Below are 21,721 nucleotides of genomic sequence, written 5' to 3' on the forward strand. Positions count from 1 at the left end.
ACAGGATTCTATCGGTGCTACTCTCAAGCTGGGATATGAGGCAAATGTGGTCATATGTTGGCCAGTCCTTTAGCCTCCAACCTTCCTCTTCACTTTCTCTATTCTGTTGTTATTAGTCCAGGTGCTTGTTCAGCAGATGCTTGCACGCACACAAACACACACACACACTCAAACACACACGCCCTTTCCATCAGTGGGGTCACTGGGCAGGGAGATCCCGGAGGCTCATATTAGGAGCTGAGGAGAGCAGGGCTTGAGTCAGGTTGCGAACCCTCCAGGATTGCCCTGGAGTTTCCAGGAATTGAAGACTAACCTCCAGAACACTGTTCTGAGCAAACCCAGGAGAAAAATCATAGGGGCATTAAAAAAAATGGTGATTTTTAAAACTAAAAATATTTGAACACTTTTTACACAGGATTACATAGGATAGGATACACGGCATAGAAACAGGCCATTCGGCCCAACTAGTCCATGCCGGTGTTTATGCTCCACTCGAGCCTCCTCCCGTCTGTCCTCATCTAAATCTATCCACTTAACCCTCTATTCTCTTCTCCCTCGTGCTTGTCTAGCCTCCCCTTTTGTTTACTAGTTATCAAAATATTGGACATGGTGGGGGGGGGGAAAAGCTGTTTGACTAACAGTCAGGAATCATCCAATCGGGTAACAAAGAGTCTATTCTCTATCCAATTGGCCGTGGGAAGGCGGAGCGTTGCAAGGATGAACATGTTGGGTGACCAATGGCAGCAGTGGGAGGCAGGTGATCATGTGATGAAAGCGCCAGGATTATATTCAAGCAGGGTTGGCCACTCTCGGGTTGGGTGTAGGTTGCTTCTCCTCCTGACATGGCTGTGCTACATTTGGCTCTTTAACACTTGGCAACACGATTCCACTTTGATGTGAGTCATAGCATCAAATCACATGAGGGTTGGAGAGAGTTACTGAAATGCCTTTACAAAGGCAGACCATTAAAATTCAGAATCCCTCATTGATGAGGCTCCAAGTTGCATTCACAGTGTAGCCATCGGTCTGAGTCCACAGGGTACAGGGTGACTCCAACTCGAGCTCTCGGGGTCAGGAGGGAGCCCTGCTTCCACACGCTGGTACACATGTACACAGCACCACCCCCAGCTGCTAACTTTTCTAGTGTACAAGCGGGATCACCCACTATCCAAAACGATGCAAAAGAAAATACTCATAAGTTTGTAAATTTGCCCAGAGTCCCTGTGACCCCATGCCCCTGGTTTTGAAAATGCACTGGAGCTATGGCCAATGTAGGTTCAAGCTAAGTGATGTGGGAGGGTCACCCCCAGCATCCTACTCTCCACCCCAAACATTGCCCCATGCGGTAGCATAGTGGTAATGTTACTGGACTAGTAAGCCAGATGCCTCAATTAATGAACCAGAAACATGAGTTCAAATCCCATCATGGCAGCTGGGGAATTTAAATTGTTAATTAAATAAATCTGGAATAAAAAGCTAGTGTCAGTAATGGTGACCATGGGGCCAAGTTTCAGCCTGAGTTGCTCCTGTGTTTTTGGAGCAACTGGTTTAGAATGGAGTATCTTAGAAATTGCAATTCTCGGCATTTAGTTTGCTACAGTTCTCGTGAATTAGAACAGTTTCAGTTTGGAACAGATTTTTTTTTTCAAAAGGGGGCGTGTCCGGCCACTTACGCCTGTTTTGAAAGTTTAGGCAGTGAAAACATACTCCAAACTAACTTAGAATGGAGTAAGTGTAGATTTTTGTACGCTCAGAAAAACCTTGTCTACACTTAGAAAATCAGGCGTAGGGAATGGGGGGTGGGGTTAAAGGGAAGTTTACAAACATTAAACACTTCAGTTATACAAATAAAGAGCCATCATCAATAATAAATGATAAATACATCAATAAATCAACCAATAAATCAATCCAAAAAAAATTAAAAATTAAAAAATCAATAAATAAAACATTTTCTACTTACCGACTGCAGCACCAGGAGTCCTCCAACAGCGTGCTGGGACGGCCCCCCCAGTGTGTCTCTGTCAGTGTCTCTATCTCTCTGTCTGTCTGTGTCTGTGTTTCTGACAGCGAGGGGAGGGTGGGGGAGAGAGGGGGAGGAGGAGAGGGGGGGGTGAAGAAGGGGGAGGGGGGGAAGGAGAGAGGGAGGGAGGGGAGGAGAGGAGAGGAGAGGAGAGGGGGAGAACGGGTCGGGCCCAAGACTTCGGGCTGGATTTACAGGTAGGTGGTGTCGGGTCCCGGGGGGGGGGGGGGGGTCATGGAGGTTGGGGGGGGGGGGGGGGGAGTGAGTCGCGGAGGTCGGGAGGTCGGGAGGGGGAGGGAGTCGCGGAGGTCGGGTCGCCGAGGCGAGGGGGAGCGGAGGTCGGGAGGGGGAGAGCGGAGGTCGGGTCGCCGGGGGGGTGAGCGGAGGTCGGGTCGCTGGGGGGTGGGGGAGAGCGGAGGTCGGGTCAGCGGGGAGGAGGTCGGGTCCGGGGGAGCGAGGGTCGGGTCCGGTCCAGGGGGGGCTGGCGGGGGGGAGCGGGAGTCAAGTCGGGTCGGGCCCGGTCGGGAGGGAGTTGGGCGTGGGAGGTGAGCCTTATCCACGCAGCCCCAGTGAGGCCATTCGGCCAGGGCTAGGGGCTGCGTGCTTCGGGCTCCTCCCACAGTTTTGGGCGCCTGGAGCTAATGCACATGCGCGCCCACTGTAGCGCACATGTGCAGAGGTCCCGGCACTGTTTTCAGCGCAGGGACCTGGCTCCGCCCCCGACAGCTCATGCTGCACCGCGCCCAGCTCCAGAGGACCTGCAGGGAGCCGGAGAATAGGTGAGTTTTTTTAGGCGCACTTTGTCGCGCGAAAAACAGGCATCCAGGTCCGAGCTGCGCCGTTCGAGGCGCGGCCCGAAACTTGGGCCCCATGAAACTACCGGATTGTCGTAAAAACCCATCTGGTTCACTAATGTCCATTAGGGAAGGAAATCTGCCGTCCTTACCCGGTCTGGCCGATATGTGACTCCAGACCCACAGCAATGTGGTTGACTCTTAACTGCCCTCTGAAATGGCCCAGCGAGCCACTCAGTTATATAAGATGGCTTCTCAAGGGCAATTAGGGATGAGTAATAAATGCCGGCCTTGCCAACGATGCCCACATTCCGTGAATGAATTTAAAAAACATCGCTGCACACTGCAATCAGGGCAAGTCATGGAGGAGGGTGAAATTGCTCAACACCACAAACGCAGAAGGGGCTCGTAGTGAATCGGCAACTTGTTTTACACTGAACCCAATTCTCTGGAAAACTGCAGTGTAAAACTGACCGCAAATTAGCTACTTTTGCACGTCAACCAATCTGTGAAGCTGGCGGTATATGGGGCAGGGGGGGGGGGCCCTCACATATCACCAACCAAGGTACTGGGAAACCGCGGGTCCCTTGGTTTCAATGGACGTAAAAACACAACGCGTGCACCCACAATTGTACGACATGGCCCAGCAATGTGACAGGTTCCTTGCTGCCAACTTAAGCGGATAACTGCACCCTTTGATTGGATTCTCACCCTCCACACAAGAAGGGAAAGTACATTTACTCACCCAATGAATGTCTCCTGGCTGTAAACAGCCACGAGAAAGGCACTCAATACCAACAAGGCCCTCATTTTCAACAGGAAAAGTGGGCACTGAAAGGGCTGCCTTTTACTGACCCACTTATAAAAGATTTCTTATCTGCTATAATCTTAATCCAAGTGAATTTATTAATTATTGCCTAAATTAAATGAAGCACTCTGTTCCTTGTGCAAGTTTCGTCTCCCTGCTGTGTCGTTCCCACAGTACATTGAGCTGAATCCAACGACACCTCCACTTTCTACCAGTCACCTGTGGGAGCTGGTGAAGTCACAGCACCTGATGAGACAGGACATTATCCCACATGTGTTCGCTCCCCACCATCCCCGTGTTCCTGGAATTCACAGAAATTTTACAAGGTCATGTCATTATATTTAATATTTTTTAAGGATGTGAATTCTCTTCATTTCACTCCAGTCCCGCTGGTCACCCATGACTGACTGTGCCTGAGGCCACCCGCTCAGCCAGGGCTACTTTCAAACCAGGTGCAAGTCAAAGCCAGTCTTCTGATAGTTCTCTCAATCTCTATCCTGTCTCTATCTCTCTCACACTTGCTCTCATCTCTATCCCAGTTTATCTCTCTCACTCTTTCTGAGAGTCTACCATCGTCTGCACATTGGCAATGATGGGCTCCATGATGTGCGCAGAGCTGTGTACAACGCGGGAGGCGGACTCCTCCACGCTCCTTACCGCTTGCAACAGGCTCTCGGGCACCCTTGCCATTGCACCTATCATGTGGGAGTGCATGGCCATCACCCTTTGTGTGAACACCTAACGTTGAGGTCTTTATCTGAGTCCTGTGGAACAGAACTCGCGCGTGAACCCGCCCTCCGGGGACATGGCTCCCGAGCTTCCCTTTGCCCTTGATCCTGCTGCAGCCCCTAGGCCCTGGTGCATCACCCAATGAAGACCCCTGCCCGAAGCTAACCTCGAAGGACCGCGTAGTGCCTGTATCTGAGCTGGTGCCTGCAGGTGAGAGAAGCAGTGACGCAGTGCTTGGCTCCTCCTGCTCCTCCCCCTCGTCTTCTCCCTCGTCACTGGGTATTGGGGGAGGGGCTCAGGCACAGGCTGCTCAGCTGCTGGCTCATTATCTGAGTCGCGTTGAGGTGAGTGCAGCGGGCAGGAATAGAGCAAGAAAGTGATAAGGCCTTCTGGTTCAAGGGAGAAGTGGGATGGGTAGAGGGGCTTGAGTTACCATTGGTGCCCCCAGCGGGCTCGATGTCACTGGCGGCAACGGGGTCCACCGTTTCCGGGCCAATGAGTCGCAGCTCTCGCTCCTCCAGATCAGAACCTGGCGCAGTTCAGCTCCCCCCCCCCCCCGCGCCCCCTCCAGTCTGTTGCTGCTCCATCCTGTTGTGTGCCATCTTGGCCTGCAAATGAAAGGAAGCTGTGTGAGTAACAGTTCAGTTATGTATGTGGAAGACATGCCTGCCATAGTTAAATAGCTGTGAATGTAGGCAAGGCTTGAAATGAGGCTGTGACTGTGAGTAGGCACAGATGTTTGGTGGTTGCCTGCTGGGTTAAGTGTTGGTTTGCAGAGTGTGCACAGACAGAGGCTCAGAGGTTGGTATGTAAGAGTTGTGCAAACATGTACTCACCTTGACCACCCGAGTGAGGTCGTTGAATTTCTTGCGACACTGTGTGGGGGTTCTATCCGCCACCATGCTGCCCGACACCTCTGCAGCCAGCTCTGCCCACATGGCCTGAAATACCTGTGGAGTTGGCCTTCCCCCAGATGGAGGGAACAGTACTTCCCTCCTTCCCTCGACTGCCCCCACCAACGCCAGGTCACTGAACCGAGTGCTCCTCGCAGGATGCCTTGCAGCAGCTATCACAGACCTCCCTTGCAGCTCAGTCAAATGAGCAAATGATGAGATTGACCAGCTGCTGTCTTAAATGACATCCCCTTTCAGATCTAGAATGAACAGCAACCTCATTATGAGTGAATGAAAGTCAGGAGAAATTGGGTACAGCCCCGGTAATTGCACCTCTGCAGCGCCCCACTGAGGGCATTAGCGCCTCCGATACTGCCTGAGGGAAAAGTGCCCAATTTCCCACAATTTTGCAGGCCATCCCGCCGCGCGATAAATCGTCAATCTTTTTACATTTAGCGCCCCCAAACGTGGCGCTACCCAATTTCGGCCCCCTGGTCTCCATACTATAAAAAGGACATAGAACCACTGGAAACAGTGCAAAAAAAGATTTACAAGGAGGGTACCAGAACTGAGAGATTACAGTTATCGGGAAAGATTGAACAGGTTGGGGCTTTTTTCTTTAGTAAAGAGAAGACTTCGAGGAGACCTGATAGAGGTCTTTAAAATGATGAATGGGTTGGACAGGGTAGATGTGGAGAGAATGTTTCCACTTGTGGGAGAATCCGAAACTAGGGGCCATAAATACAAGATAGTTACTAATCAATCCAATAGGGGAATAAGGAGAGATGTCCTTACTCAGAGTGGTTAGAATGTTGAACTTGCTAACACAGGAAGTGGGACAGGCAAATAGCTGAGATGCTTTCAAAAGGAAACTAGATGAGTACATGGGAGAAAAGGGAATAGAAAGATATGGGGAAAGGCTGAGATGAAGCAGGCGGAATGGGAGGAGACTCGTATGGCGTATAAACCCCAGCAAAGACTAGATGGATCGAATGGCCTGTTTCTGTGCTGTATATTCTGTGTAAGTTTGTAGTGAGATACATCACTATCATCTTTTATTGCGCCTCTCTGACTTTCCTTCTACAAGTCTCTTTTACAAGTCTCTTTTACACTCTACATTCTTCAATTACACAGCAGTGTGTCTTTAAATCTGACATTCCAATTTTTCTGCAAGGTACCAAGAAATGTCACTCAATCAGACACATGAGCCAAATTTCTACCGCAACATCCCAGCAGCCATACGGACCAGACAAGGCCCAGGTTCAAACCCTCCCATCTGTGCTTAGTTAGCCAAGTCAGCAGTACAAGTGCTATGAACATAACCAGTGTTACCATTCCTGACCATGATCCATGCATCCTCCTGGAGATTGTACACATCAGGACACTGTATAAAAGATGGCAGTGTTACCTACTAAAACCAAATAGCTTGCTCTAATTTTCTTTGGTGGGGTGAGCGATGGGGGAGGCAAGATAAAGCACAAGACCTAACTTCATCAAGAAGATGTCAACGGGAAGTGATGGAATGATGACTCATCATTGTGTCACCTATTTGGAAAGGAATGAGGTTTTCCAAATGTATTTTTTCCCTCTCCAATTTTCTTCCCATTTGCTCCTTGCCCTAGTATAGTTCCACGGGCACTGGCTGCTCTCTGATACCTTGCCAGGCAGTGCCCTTTCTTTGTGTGTGAGCCTGCAGCGCCATTCAATGAGATCATGGCTGATCTGCACCCCAACTCCATTCAATCACCGTTGCTCCCTACCTAACAAAAACCTACAGATGTCAATCCAGAGAATATCAATTGACCCCCAGCATCCACAGATTTTTTTTGGGGGGGGAGGCGTGCATTGGTTTTAGCAAGGGGCAGCAGTTGGAGAGAACATAAGAATTAGGAACAGGAGTAGGCCATCTAGCCCCTCGAGGCAGGGGGCATGGGGGAAATCAAATCAACCAGGGTCCATTATCCTGATTGATATCCAGCGACTCCCTGCTGGAAAGTTTTTGTGCATGTGTGTCGAACGAGAACTTGGCTGGCATGTTCTTCATGATCAAATAGCCTGCCTGCATGCACTGTCTGGGCCCGCACATTAAAAGCGGACACTTGGGCAAGGTATCAGCAGACTGCTGACTCCTCTGAAGCAGCACCGAATAAACCGTTCAAGAGCGGAAATCAGAGAAAAGAAGGAATGAATAATGTTCCATTTAGTGCAATGTGATCACTATATTAATGAGGTGAGTTAAGAGCCCTCCCTCCACCCACCACAATACCTCTTACATTTGTGAGTCCAAAAATAGGACTGGACATAGGAGCCAGAGTAATAAGAACATAAGAAATAGGAGCAGAACTAGGCCATTTGGCCCCTCGAGCCTGCTCCGCCATTCAATAAGATCATGGCTGATCTGATCTTGGCCTCAACTCCACTTTCACCCACCCTTTCCTCCAATGACTGTCTGCCCCACCTGTAACAGAGACTGTAATTCCTGTATTGGACTGTTCAACCACCTGAGAACTCACTTTAAGAGTGGAAGCAAGTCTTCCTCGATTTCGAGGGACTGCCTATGATGATGAGTTCAAAAATCTGTCTATATCCGCCTTAAATATATTCAATGACCCAGCCTCCACAGCTCTCTGGAGTGGAGAATTCCAACGATTCACGACCCTCTGAGAGAAGAAATTCCTCCTCATCTCAGTTTTAAATGTGCGACCCCTTATTCTGAAACTATGCCCCCAGTTCTAGATTACCCCACAAGGGGAAACCTCCTCTCTGCATCTACCTTGTCGAGCCCCCTCAGTATCTTAAATGTTTCAGTAAGATCACCTCTCATTCTTCTAAACTCCAATGAGTATAGGCCCATCTGCTCCACCTTTCTTCAAAAGACAACCCCTTCATCTCAGGCACCAACCTAGTGAACCTTTTCTGAACTGCCAAGGTAAGAAATCCATTGTATTCAGACCCATTCAAGTTCATATACAGTAAGCATTCGCTCCTATTTGATAGCTTTTGGTCACCTTACTTAAGGAAGGATATACTAGCTTTGGAGGGGGTACAGAGACGATTCACTAGGCTGATTCCAGAGATGAGGGGGTTACCTTATGATGATCGATTGAGTAGACTGGGTCTTTACTCGTTGGAGTTCAGAAGGATGAGGGGTGATCTTATAGAAACATTTAAAATAATGAAAGGGATAGACAAGATAGAGGCAGAGATGTTGTTTCCACTGGTCGGGGAGACTAGAACTAGGGGGCACAGCCTCAAAATATGGGGGAGCCAATTTAAAACCGAGTTGAGAAGGAATTTCTTCTCCCAGAGGGTTGTGAATCTGTGGAATTCTGTGCCCAAGGAAGCAATTGAGGCTAGCTCATTGAATGTATTCAAGTCACAGATAGATAGATTTTTAACCAATAAGGGAATTAAGGGTTATGGGGAGCGGGCGGGTAAGTGGAGCTGAGTCCACGGCCAGATCAGCCATGATCTTGTTGAATGGCGGAACAGGCTCGAGGGGCTAGATGGCCTACTCCTGTTCCTAATTCTTATGTTCTTATGTTCTTAATAAAACACAGTCCAATAGGAATTAGCGACATAATATTAAAATGAGAGCCAGGCCGTTCAAGGGTGATGTCAGGAAGCACCTCTTCACACAAAGGGTAGTGGAAATCTGAAACTTTCTTCCTCCAAAAGGCCATTGAGGCTGGGGGTCGATTGAAAATGTCAAAACTTAGATTGATTGATTTTTCTTAAGCAAGGATATTGAGGCTTAGGGAACCACGACGGACAGATGGATGTTAAGATACAGATCAGCCATAATCTAATTGAATAGACAAACAGGCGCGAGGGGCTGAATAGCCTCCTCCTATTCCTATATTCCTAAAGAAGATTTGACCAAGTGTTAGGGGATCATTGCACTCACTGGGCAATGAGACCCGAATTAACCAAGAAGTTGGTCGCGAATAAGGCAATCCAGGCTTGAACAGATTATTCATAGGCAATCACAGTTAAAGCTTCACCTTTAGAGGTGGTGCAGTGATTTGATACTGGCCTGCGCTGGGTTCAGATGCAGTCTATTCTAGTGGGATGAATGTTTCCTCTGATCATAAAGTTTCAATGTCAAATATTGTAGAGATTAAAAAGGCTAATAGCATTTTAGGTTTTATAAATAGAGTTGCAGAGCTAAGGTGTTATGCTAAATTCATACAACAACTTGCATTTATATAGCACCTTTAACGGAGTAAAATGTCCCAAGACGCTTTGCAAGAGCGTTATCGAACAAAACTCGACACCTAGCCACATAAAGAGATATCAGGACAGATGACCAAAAGCTTGATCAAAAAGGTAGGTTTTAAGGAGCGTCTTAAAGAACATAAGAAATAGGAGCAGGAGTAGGCCACCTGGCCCCTCGAGCCTGCACCGCCATTTAATAAAGTCATGGCTGATCTGATCATGGACTCAGCTCCACTTCCCTGGACTCTCCCCATAACCCTTTATCCCTTTATCGCTCAAAAGGATGGGAGAGAGGTAAAGATGTGGAGAGGCTTAGGGAGGGAATTCCAGAACTTAGAGCCCAGGCAGCTGAAGGCACGGCCGGCAACAGTGGAGCGATTAAAATCGGAGATGAGCAAGAAGCCAGAAGTGGAGGAGTGCAAAAATTTTGGAGGGTTGTAGAGCTGGAGGAAGTTGCAGAGATATGGGGGGCAAAGACAATAGAGTATTGCAGGCAGTTATGAGGAGAGCCTTGAGATAGCGGGACTATATCCACTGGAGCAGTCTGTGGGTTTGATAGTAGGGAAAGTTGAGCATCCCAAAAAACATTTTCTGGGAAGAGATGAAAGCAGTAAATGAGGGTGTCCATGATTTTAAAAAATGTGAAGGGCCTAACAAAAAGATCCTTGGAAGCCTGTGATCTGTAAGCGAGTCTGATGCTCTCTTCAACACACAAACTCCTCGTGTACACTTGTCTGAATTAATAGGTGGAGCTGTTAGACTCTTTTGTTGAGGGAGATGGTGAGGGTGTTTACACTGAGCGCAGGTCTACGTAAACCCAGGAAACGTCCGTGCAGCAATGCAAATGAGGCCTGAATGGCTTTCCGAGCTGTCAAGATTTTCACTGTTTGAAAAGATCAAGGAAACTTAGGTTCAGCACAATCTGTGGTGTAAATGTACGCAACGGCGCTAACGCGCAAGTTCCCTCGGTCTTTATCCCCCCTTGATAACGACGGAACAGCAGCATAAGTTCTGAAGGTAATGAGGAAATTCACAGAATCATAGAATGCCGACAGCCTTCAGTTCTTTTACCAATCACTTTAAATCTGTGTCTTCTCGTTCTCGATCCTTCTGCAAATGGGAACAGTTTTTCTCTTATCTATTCTGTCCAGACCCCTCATGATTTTGAACACCTCCATTGTTGTATATGCTGACTATAGATATACTCTCTGTGTAGTCACTGTATAGTTGCATAAGATGGAGACTTGTTACCTGATGTACTATCAATAAGGTTTACACTGTGTATATACTATGCTGGCACCACTAGAGGGTGCAACTGGTGGAGACCGGGGTTTCCTGCCCCTGTGGCAGAGGCTGTCCACCAGAGGGCACTGTGGTGGGAGAGCTGAGGGTCAGCTATATAGGTGTGCAGGCCTCAGTATAAAAGGCTGCCCACCATGCTTGTGCCTCACTCTGGAGTTACGAATAAAGGACCAAGGTCACTACAGTTTGAGTACAACACATTGCCTCGTGGAGTCATTCATAGGTACATTACAGACATAACATCTATCAAATCTCCTCTCAATCTTCTCTGCTCTAAGGAGAACAACCCCAGCTTCACCAGTCTAGCTACATAACTCATTCTCATAAATCTTTTCTGTACCTTCTCTAAGGCCTTCACACCCTTCCTACAGTGCGGTGCCCAGAATTGGACACAATACTCCAGTTGAGGCCGAACCAGCAGTTTATACAGGTTCATCATACTTTCCACGCTTTTGTACTCTATACCTCTACTGAGAGCCCACATGCAATAAAAGTGAACAGTTCCATTTTTCCATTCTCCGCCCCCAACATCCCTCATTTTGGTGATCACAATGATTCTGTCCCCTTCGACTAAATCATTAATACATGACTGCATTTACTCCGATTAACTACTGTTGCGGTCACTACACCCCACTGCTCAAGTAACAAATATATTCAAGAAAATAAACAAGGAATTGTAAGAGTGCAGTTATGTTCAGTGTTCTCACAGTTCTCCTGAGCACAGGATATGCTTCAGCCCACTGCTCTGCCGCTCACACCTACCTGGGCCGCAGTGTTCCTGGAGACAGCAACTGGGGTTTTTTTGAGGTAAGAACTCTTTTCTAATTTTCTTTCTTAGTCCCTCTTTGGGTTTTTTTTTTGGTGTGCAAGAAGAAGTCTGAAGCAAATGTACCCGGTAGGTTATGAAGAGTTAGACTCGGAGATTGTCGTTTTAAAGGGGCTCCGCCTTAGCTAAAGGAAGCTGCCCCGTGTGATCCTGAGAACTGATGGCCATGGAAGGACATAGATTGTGACCCAGATCTGTGTTGAGGTAGCTGATCACAGCCAGCAATTGGGAAACACTTTATGCCCTCTGGTCATAGAGCCTGTCCTTGGTCATTATATGATTCTAGGCCCCGTACCTCTGGAAGGATATATTAGCCTTGGAGGGGAAGCAATGCAGATTCACCAGAACGATACCGGCTAAAAGATTTCAATTATGAGGAAAAGTTGTAGAAGCTTGGCTTGTATTCCCTTGAGTCTCGAAGATTGATCTGATCTGATCGAGGTGTTTAAAATGATAATGGGATTCGATAGGGTAGATAGAGACATTTAAGGAGCTTTTCATAACTCTCAGCAAAGATGTATTCCAGTGAGAAAGAAAGACTCCAAGAGAAGGATAAACCATTCGTGCCTAACTAAGGAAGTAAAGGATGGTATCAAAATGAAAACAAAGGAATACAATGTTGTGAAGAATAGTGGAAAGTGGAGGATTGGGAAATGTTTAGAAACCAGCAAAGGACGACTAAAAACATAATAAAGAGAGAGAAGACAGTTTATCAGAGTAAACTAGCAAGACATATAAAAACAGACAATAAGAGCTTCTACAGGTATATACAAAGAGTGTAGCTAAAGTAAACATTGGTCCCTTAGAGGATGAGACTGGGGAATTAATAATGGGAAACAGGGAAATGGCAGAGACTTTAAACAAATATTTTGTATTGTTCTTCACAGTAGAAGACATTAAAAGCATCCCAATAATTGATAATCAAGGGGCTATTGGGAGGGGACAACTTAAAACAATCACTATCACTAGAGAAAAAGTACTAGGCAAACTAATGGGACTAAAGGTGTACAAGTCCCCTGGACCTGATGGCCTGCATCCTAGGGTCTTAAAAGAAGTGGCTGCAGAGATAGTGGATGCATTGGTTGTAATCTACCAAAATTCCCTGAATTCTGGAGAGATGCCAGCAGATATAACACCTCTATTTAAAAAAGGATGGAGATAGAAAGCAGGAAACTATAGACCAGTTAGCCTAACATCTGTCATTGGGAAAATGCTGGAGTCCATTATTAAGGCAGTAGTAGCAGGACGTTTAGAAAATCATAATACAGTCAAGCAGAGTCAGCATGGTTTTATGAAAGGGAAATCATGTTTGACAAATTTGCTGGAGTTCTTTGAGAATGTAACGAGTAGGATGGATAATGGGGAACCAGTAGATGTTAAGTATTTGAATTTCCAGAAGGCATTCGATAAGGTGCCACATAAAAGGTTACTGCACAAGATAAGAACTCACGGGGTTGGGGTAATATATTAGCATGGATAGAGGATTAGCTAACTAACAGAAAACAGTGAGTCAGGGTAAATGGGTCATTTTCATGTTGGCAAACTGTAATTAGTGGGATGCCACAGGGATCAGTGCTGGGGCCTCAACTATTACAATCTATATTAATGACTTAGATTAAGGGACCGAGTGTAATGCAGCCAAATTTGCTGATGATACAAAGATAGACACAAATAACCTTCCGGATGTACTAGGGGACCAAGGGTCTAGTGAGAAGGAGGAACTGAAGGATATCCTTATTGGCGGGAAATTGTGTTAGGGAAATTGACGGGATTGAAGGCCGATAAATCCCCAGGGCCTGATAGTCTACATCCCAGAGTACTTAAGAAAGTGGCCCTAGAAATAGTGGATACATTGGTGATAATTTTCCAACATCTATCGACTCTAAATCAGTTCCTATGGACGGGAGGGTTGCTAATGTAACACCACTTTTTAAAAAAGGAGGGAGAGAGAAAACGGGTAATTATAGACCGGTTAGTCTGACATCAGTGGTGGGGAAAATGTTGAAATCAATCATTAAGGATGAAATAGCAGCGCATTTGGAGAACAGTGATAGGATTGGGCCAAGTCAGCATGGATTTATGAAAGGGAAATCATGCTTGACAAACCTTCTAGAATTTTTTGGGGATGTAACTAGTAGAGTGGACAAGGGAGAACCAGTGGATGTGGTGTATTTGGACTTTCAAAAGGCTTTTGACAAGGTCCCACACAAGAGATTAGTGTGCAAAATCAAAGAACATGGTATTGGGGGTAATGTACTGATGTGGATAGAGAACTGGTTGGCAGACAGGAAGCAGAGAATCAGGATTAACGGGTCCTTTTCAGAATGGCAGGCAGTGACTAGTGGAGTGCCGCAGAGCTCAGTGCTGAGACCCCAGCTCTTTACAATATATATTAATGATTTAGATGATGGAATTGAGTGTAATGTCTCCAAGTTTGCAGATGACTTGGACAGGTGGCGGTGTGAGCTGTGAGGAAGACACTAAGAGGCTGCAGGATGACTTGGACAGGTTAGGCGAGTGGGCAAATACATGGCAGATGCAGTATAATGTGGATAAATGTGAGGTTATCCACTTTGGGGGCAAAAACACGAAGGCAGAATATTATCTGAATGGCGGCAGATTAGGAAAAGGGGAGGTGCAGCGAGACCTGGGTGTCATGGTTCATCAATCATTGAAAGTTGGCATGCAGGTGCAGCAGGCGGTGAAGAAGGCAAATGGTAAGGGGATTTGAGTATAGGAGCAGGGAAGTCTTGCTGCAGTTGTACAGGGCCTTGGTGAGGCCCCACCTGGAATATTGTGTTCAGTTTTGGTCTCCTAATCTGAGGAAGGACGTTCTTGCTATTGAGGGGGTACAGCGGAGGTTCACCGGACTGATTCCAGGGATGGCTGGACTGACATATGAGGAGAGACTGGATCAACTGGGCCTTTATACACTGGAGTTTAGAAGGATGAGAGGGGATCTCATAGAAACATATAAATTTCTGATGGGACTGGACAGGCTAGATGCGGGAAGAATGTTCCCGATGATGGGGAAGTCCAGAATCAGGGGACACAGTCTTAGGATAAGGGACAGGCCGTTTAGGACTGAGATGAGGAGAAACTTCTTCACTCAGAGAGTTGTTAACCTATGGAATTCCCTGCCGCAGAGAGTTGTTGATGCCAGTTCATTGGATATATTCAAGAGGGAGTTAGATATGGCCCTTACGGCTAAAGGGATCAAGGGGTATGGAGAGAAAGTAGGAAAGGGGTACTGAAGGAATGATCAGCCATGATCTTATTGAATGGTGGTGCAGGCTCGAAGGGCCGAATGGCCTACTCCTGCACCTATTTTCGATGTTTCTATGTTTCTATGATAGGTGGGAAAGCAAGTTGTGAAGAGGACGCAAAGAATCTGCAAAGGGATATAGACAGGCTAAGTGAGTGGGCAAAAATTTGGCAGATGGAGTATAATGTGGGAAAATGTGAGGTTATCCACTTTGGTAGGAAAAATAAAAAAGCTAATTATTATTTAAATGAAGAGAGATTACAAAATGCTGCGGTACAGAGGCATCTGGGGGTCCTTGTACATGAAATACAAAAAGTTAACATGTAGGTACAGCAAGTAATTACGAAGGCAAATGGAATGTTGGTGGTTTATTGCAAGGTGTTTAAAAATAAGGAAGTCCTGCTACAACTGTACAGGGCGTTGGTGAGACCACACCTGGAGTACTGCGTACAGTTTTGGTCTCCTTATTTAAGGAGGGATATACTTTCATTGGAGGCAGTTCAGAGAAGGTTCACGAGGTTGATTCCTGAGATGAAGGGGTTGTCTTATGAAGAAAGGTTGAGCAGGTTGGGCCTATACTGATTGGAGTTTAGAAGAATGAGAGGTGATCTTATGGAAACGTATAAGATTCTGAGGGGGCTTGATAGGGTAGATGCAGAGAGGATGTTTTCCCTCGTGGGGGAATCTAGAACTAGGGAGCATAGTTTCAGAATAAGGGGTCGCTGATTTAAAACGGAAATGAGGAGGAATTTCTTCTCTCAGAGGATCATGTATCTTTGGAATTCTCTACCCCAGAGAGCTGTGGAGGCTGGGTCATTGAATATATTGAAGGTGGCGATAGACAGATTTTTGAACGATAAGCGAATCAAGGGTTATGGGGAGTGGGCAGGGAAGTGTAGTTGAGGCTAAGATCAGATCAGCCATGATCTTATTGAATGGCAGAGCAGGCTCGAGGGGCCAAACGGCCTACTCCTGCTCCTATTTCTTACGTTCTTATACAGAGAAACTATTTCTTCAGATGGGGGAGTCAAGAACGAGGGGACGTTATGTCAAAATTAGAGCTAGACCATTTAAGAGGGAAATCAGGAATCACTTTTATCACACAAAGCGTACTGGAAATCTGTCATTTTCTCCACTAAAAGGCTGTGGATGCTGGGCCAATTGGAGCTTTCAAGACTATCAATAGAATTTTGTTGGGTAAGGGTGTCGAGGGATTTGGAGCTATGGGGGGTAAATGCGGTTGAGGTACAGATTCTCCCATGATCTAACTTATTGACAGAGCAGGCGCGAGGAGCTGAATGGCCTCCCCCTGTTCCTAATATTCTTATGACTGTTGGAAAGTGTGTGTGTCGGAGTTTGTGCACTTTCCTGACATTCACGATGTAAAGAATGTGTATTGTGTCGCACTCATTTCCCCCTCCTGGTGAGGTGATGAAGTTCCTTCCTGCACTGTATCCATGTCCTGCGGGCTGTGTTGCTGGAGGGGACGCCCCCAGCCATTTATGGCTGTGCTCTGCGTGTCAGGACCTTGAGAATTTTCCTCGTATAATATGGAAAACAGGGCATCTCCCCTCAGCCCGGCTTCCTGCAGAAATTCCTGAATCACCTGATCATCGAAGCAGGGCCCGTTTAAGTGACCAACCCTCTTGTTTGACATGGTAAAGGTCTGCACAATATTTCGATGAATCCCCTTTTAAGCTGCACCAACAGCCCAATTTCCAGTGCAATCTGTCACTGTGCATAGTGCCTGCCAACATAACAATATTTAAACAAACCACAGCCGCAAGTCACGGCTGCTAATCTCTGACCTCGGGCGCTGTTTACTTATAGTGCTTTTCCCAAATGCTGCACTTTCCAGGAAAGTTGGCCCTTAATGACCCTGAGGCGATTTTTTTTTTTGCACATGTTCCCAGGGCACTATGTGCTGACAAGTTCCATTAGCTACTTTGAGCATGAGAACTAGGAGCAGGAGTAGGCCATATGGCCCTTCGAGCCTGCTCCACCATTCAATAAGATCATGGCTGATCTTTGATCTCAACTCCACTTTCCCGCCCTATCCCCATATCCCTTGATTCCCCGAGAGTCCAAAAATCTATCGATCGCAGCCTTGAATATACTCAAAGCATCCACAGCCCTTTGGGGTAGAAAATTCCAAATATTCACCACCCTCTGAGTGAAGAAGTTCCTCCTCATCTCTATCTCAAATGGCTGACACCTTATTTTGAGACTATGCCCCCTAGTTCTAGACACTCCAGCCAGGAGAAATAACCTGTCAGCATTTACTCTGTCAATCCCCCTCAGAATCTTGTACATTTCAATGAGATCCCCTCTCATTCTTCTAAACTCCAGAGACTATAGGCCCAATCTATTCAACCTCTCCTCATAGGACAACCCTCTCATCCCAGGAATCAATCCAGTGAACCTTTGTTGCATTGCCTCCAAGGCAAATATATCCTCCCTCAGATAAGAAGCCCAAAACTGTGCACAGTACTCCAGGTGTGGTCTCATCAAAGCCCTGTACAATTGTAATAAGACTTCCTTACTCTTGTGCTCGCACCCCTAGCAATAAAGGCCAACATGTCATTTGCCTTACTAATTGCTTGCTGTGACACATTGAAGGCCTCAGGCCTCTGTAACCCAGTAATACATGGAGTGAATCAGGTGCCTTCCATTGAATCATTGGCCCGAGGAAGCTTAGCATGGGTGTGAAGCAGTGATGCTAAACTTGTGTAATGTAAATGTTATGTAATGGAATGTTAGCCTTTATAACCAGAGGGCTAGAGTATAAAGTGGAGGAAGTTTTACTAAAGCTATACAAAGCCCTGGTTAGACCACATCTGATGTACTGTGTACAGTCTGGGCACCACACCTTAGAAAGGATGTATTAGCCTTGGAAGGAGTGCAGTGCAGATTCACCAGAATGTTACCAGGGCTCCAAGGCTTAGATTATGGGGAGAGATTACATAAACTAGGCTGTGTTCCCTGCAATATAGAAGGTTAAGGGGTGATTTGTTCGAGGTTTTTACAGTTTTGAAAGGAATTGATAGGGTAGATAGAGAGAAACTTTTTCTGCTGGTGGGGGAGTCTAGGACAAGGGAACGTCACCTTAAAATGAAATCCAGACTATTCAGGAGAGAAGTTAGGAAACATTTATTCGCGCAAAGGGAGGTAGAAGTGTGGAACTCTCTCACACATCAATAAGCTAGCTCAATGGATCATTTTAATCTGGAATCGCTAGGTTTTACCTAGACAAGGGTATAAAGGGATATGGAGCCAAGGCAGGTGGATGGCGTTGAGATACAGATCAGCCATGATCTCATTGAATGGCGGAACAGACTCGAGGGGCTGAATGGCCTACTCCTATTCCTATGTTCCTAAATTCAGAGCTAAGGCCCAAGTTGGCTCTAGTGGAAAGCAGATTGAGACTTACTCCTACAGGGACATTCCCACCATTAACCGATATGGGCTTACAGTGGACGACATTCTCCGGTGGGAGACCTGAGCCCCGATTTTAACCTAACCCGCCCAGCAGAACGGGTTCTGGCCAGTTGTCCGTTTTACACCCATTGGGTGAACAGGGCTGTAATCGTCGGATCGCCCCTTGTAAATCTGTGTTGATGAAAAGTGAAACACTTTGTACCCACTCTATAGTTGCACTGTGATCCCATTCTGATGTTCAGCGCTGTGGCCAGTTCAATAATTGAATGGAATCCTTTCTTAGACTGTGAGTAGGAAATAAGGGCTCCAAGTGTTGAACATGCAGATGGCACTGGCAAATGTACAGCTCATCTGCTTGACATGATTGTTCGGCAGTAACTGTGATTTAGAATTGACCTTAGAATTTTATAAGTTCTCTGCTTGTACCTTTTTAGGACTTTGATGAAAGTCTCATCTGAGTTGAAGACGTAACAGAAGATCAATGAAAATTAAGTTTATGAAGATGGCCAACTTAGCAAGTTGTTGCACTGTTCTATTCAGTGGGAAGTGGCTGTGCTTTCTAATATTAATCCTCCTTTCAACCCTCTCATTGCTCACCATGTACATATTTGCTCCCATGCTTTATTATGGAGCAAATAATAATTTTACATTATTCAGAAAGAATTCTTACAAACATCTCACAAATACGACCATCATGGAGACCACCATTAAAGTTTCAAAATGCCTCAGGGATGAAGAACATGAGTCTTTCAAAGTCATCAGATCTTCCAAAGGCATGTGGACAATATCCCCAATTGGGAGGCTTGGCAATCAGATGGGACAATATGCAACATTATTTGCCTTGGCCAGATTAAACAGGAAACAAGCCTACATTTTCCCAGAAATGGCTGATCACCTGTCTCAGAACTTCAAGCTTACTCTTCCCACCCTTAATCAAGAGGTTGAGGTCAAGATACCTTGGAAAAATTATCAGCTCGATGACTGGATGGATGAAAAGTATAAAAATATCCCAGGAGACTACGTTAAACTCTTAGGGTATCCATGCTCTTGGACGTTCTATCATCACATCCGGAAAGAAATCCTTCGTGAATTCTCTTTTCACGAGTTCATCACAAAGGAGGTCACCTTGTATTTAAGAAACATAACACAACAACGTCAAAATGTTACTTACATAGGTGTTCACGTTCGAAGAGGAGATTACGTGGATATTATGCGAAATGTGTGGAAGGGTGTCATTGCAGATAAAAACTACTTGGAACAAGCCATGTCCTACTTCAGGAATAAATACGAGGATGTTGTCTTCATAGTAACGAGCAATGGACTAGCTTGGTGTCAGAAGAATATTGATGCCTCCAAAGGGGATGTCTACTTTGCAGGAGATGGCAAAGAATCTAAGCCACACAATGACTTTGCCATTCTTGCTCACTGCAACCATACCATAATAACCGTCGGCACCTTTGGATTCTGGGCAGCCTACCTTGCTGGCGGGGAGGCCATCTACCTCGCAAACTTCACTTTGCCCAACTCGCCTTTCCTAAACCTGTTTAAGTACGAGGCAGCCTTCCTGCCGGAATGGATCGGGATTGCCGCAGATCTCTCGCCTCTTCAGAACAAGTCCCTTTAACATTTAAGCAATGGCGCTTTGGATGGAATCTGGGGTTACATCTGAAGACCAAACAAGTCAAAAGAAACAAGAAAACTCAATGAAGCTCAAACTCCTCCTACCCAACTCTCCCATTGCAGCATCCAAAATGTATTCTGAACAGCTTCAGTGTTCCTGGCTCTACCACTCTTACAAGTTTTCCCAAACTTTATAAGAACATAAGAACATAAGAATTAGGAACAGGAGTAGGCCATCTAGCCCCTCGAGCCTGCTCTGCCATTCAATAAGATCATGGCTGATCTGGCCGTGGACTCAGCTCCACTTACCCGCCCTCTCCCCGTAACCCTTAATTCCCTTATTGGTTAAAAATCTATCTATCTGTGACTTGAACACATTCAATGAGCTAGCCTCAACTGCTTCCTTGGGCAGAGAATTCCACAGATTCACAACCCTCTGGGAGAAGAAATTCCTTCTCAACTCGGTTTTAAATTGGCTCCCCCGTATTTTGAGGCTGTGCCCCCTAGTTCTAGTCTCCCCTACCAGTGGAAACAACCTCTCTGCCTCTACCTTGTCTATCCCTTTCATTATTTTAAATGTTTCTATAAGATCACCCCTCATCCTTCTGAACTCCAACGAGTAAAGACCCAGTCTACTCAATCTATCATCGTAAGGTAACACTCTCATCTCCGGAATCAGCCTAGTGAATCGTCTCTGTACCCCCTCCAAAGCCAGTATATCCTTCCTTAAGTAAGGTGACCAAAACTGCACGCAGTACACGCGGCCTTACCAATACCCTATACAGTTGCAATAGGACCTCCCTGCTTTTGTACTCCATCCCTCTCGCAATGAAGGGCAACATTCCATTCGCCTTCCTGATTACCTGCTGCACCTGCAAACTAACTTTTTGGGATTCATGCACAAGGACCCCCCAGATCTCTGCACCGCAGCATGTTGTAATTTCTCCCCATTCAAATAATCTTCCCTTTTACTGTTTTTTTTCCCAAGGTGGATGACCTCACACTTTCCGACATTGTATTCCATCTGCCAAACCTTAGCCCATTTGGTTAACCTATCTAAATCTCTTTGCATCCTCTCTGTGTCCTCTACACAACCCGTTTTCCCACTAATCTTCGTGTCATCTGCAAATTTTGTTACACTACACTCTGTCCCCTCTTCCAGGTCATCTATGTATATTGTAAACAGTTGTGATCCCAGCACCGATCCCTGTGGCATACCACTAACCACCGATTTCCAACCCGAAAAGGACCCATTTATCCCGACTCTCTGCTTTCTGTTCGCCAGCCAATTCTCTATCCATGCTAATACATTTCCTCTGACTCCACGTACCTCTATCTTCTGCAGTAACCTTTTGTGTGGCACCTTATCGAATGCCTTTTGGAAATCTAAATACACCACATCCATCGGTACACCTCTATCCACCATGCTCGTTATATCCTCAAAGAATTCTAGTAAATCGGTTAAACATGATTTCCCCTTCATGAATCCATGCTGCGTCTGCCTGATTGCACTATTCCTATCTAGATGTCCCGCTATTTCTTCCTTAATGATAGCTTCAAGCATTTTCCCCACTACAGATGTTAAACTAACCGGCCTATAGTTACCTGCCTTTTGTCTGCCCCTTTTTTAAACAGAGGCGTTACATTAGCTGCTTTCCAATCTGCTGGTACCTCCCCAGAGTCCAGAGAATTTTGGTAGATTATAACGAATGCATCTGCTATAACTTCCGCCATCTCTTTTAATACCCTGGGATGCATTTCATCAGGACCAGGGGACTTGTCTACCTTGAGTCCCATTAGCCTGTCCA

General features: G+C 46.2%; 1 protein-coding gene across 2 annotated transcripts in view; it reads right to left on the reverse strand.

Annotated features, from left to right (window-relative positions):
• Positions 1–19,880, reverse strand: part of LOC139278438 (carboxypeptidase A1-like) — a 46,269-nt gene extending 26,389 nt beyond the window's left edge. Inside the window, exon 1 of one of the 2 annotated variants that reach the window (XM_070897204.1) lies at positions 19,771–19,880. In XM_070897204.1, the coding sequence (XP_070753305.1) occupies positions 19,771–19,790 (20 nt within the window). In that variant the 5' untranslated portion in view covers positions 19,791–19,880. Of the gene's footprint in view, positions 1–3,559; positions 3,625–19,770 lie in introns of those variants that run through there. The other variant, XM_070897205.1, reaches the window with a different exon arrangement.
• Positions 19,881–21,721: the final 1,841 nt, after the last annotated feature.

This window comes from Pristiophorus japonicus, chromosome 13 (genome assembly GCF_044704955.1).
Source record: "Pristiophorus japonicus isolate sPriJap1 chromosome 13, sPriJap1.hap1, whole genome shotgun sequence".
In the NCBI taxonomy this organism is placed as follows: domain Eukaryota; kingdom Metazoa; phylum Chordata; class Chondrichthyes; family Pristiophoridae; genus Pristiophorus; species Pristiophorus japonicus.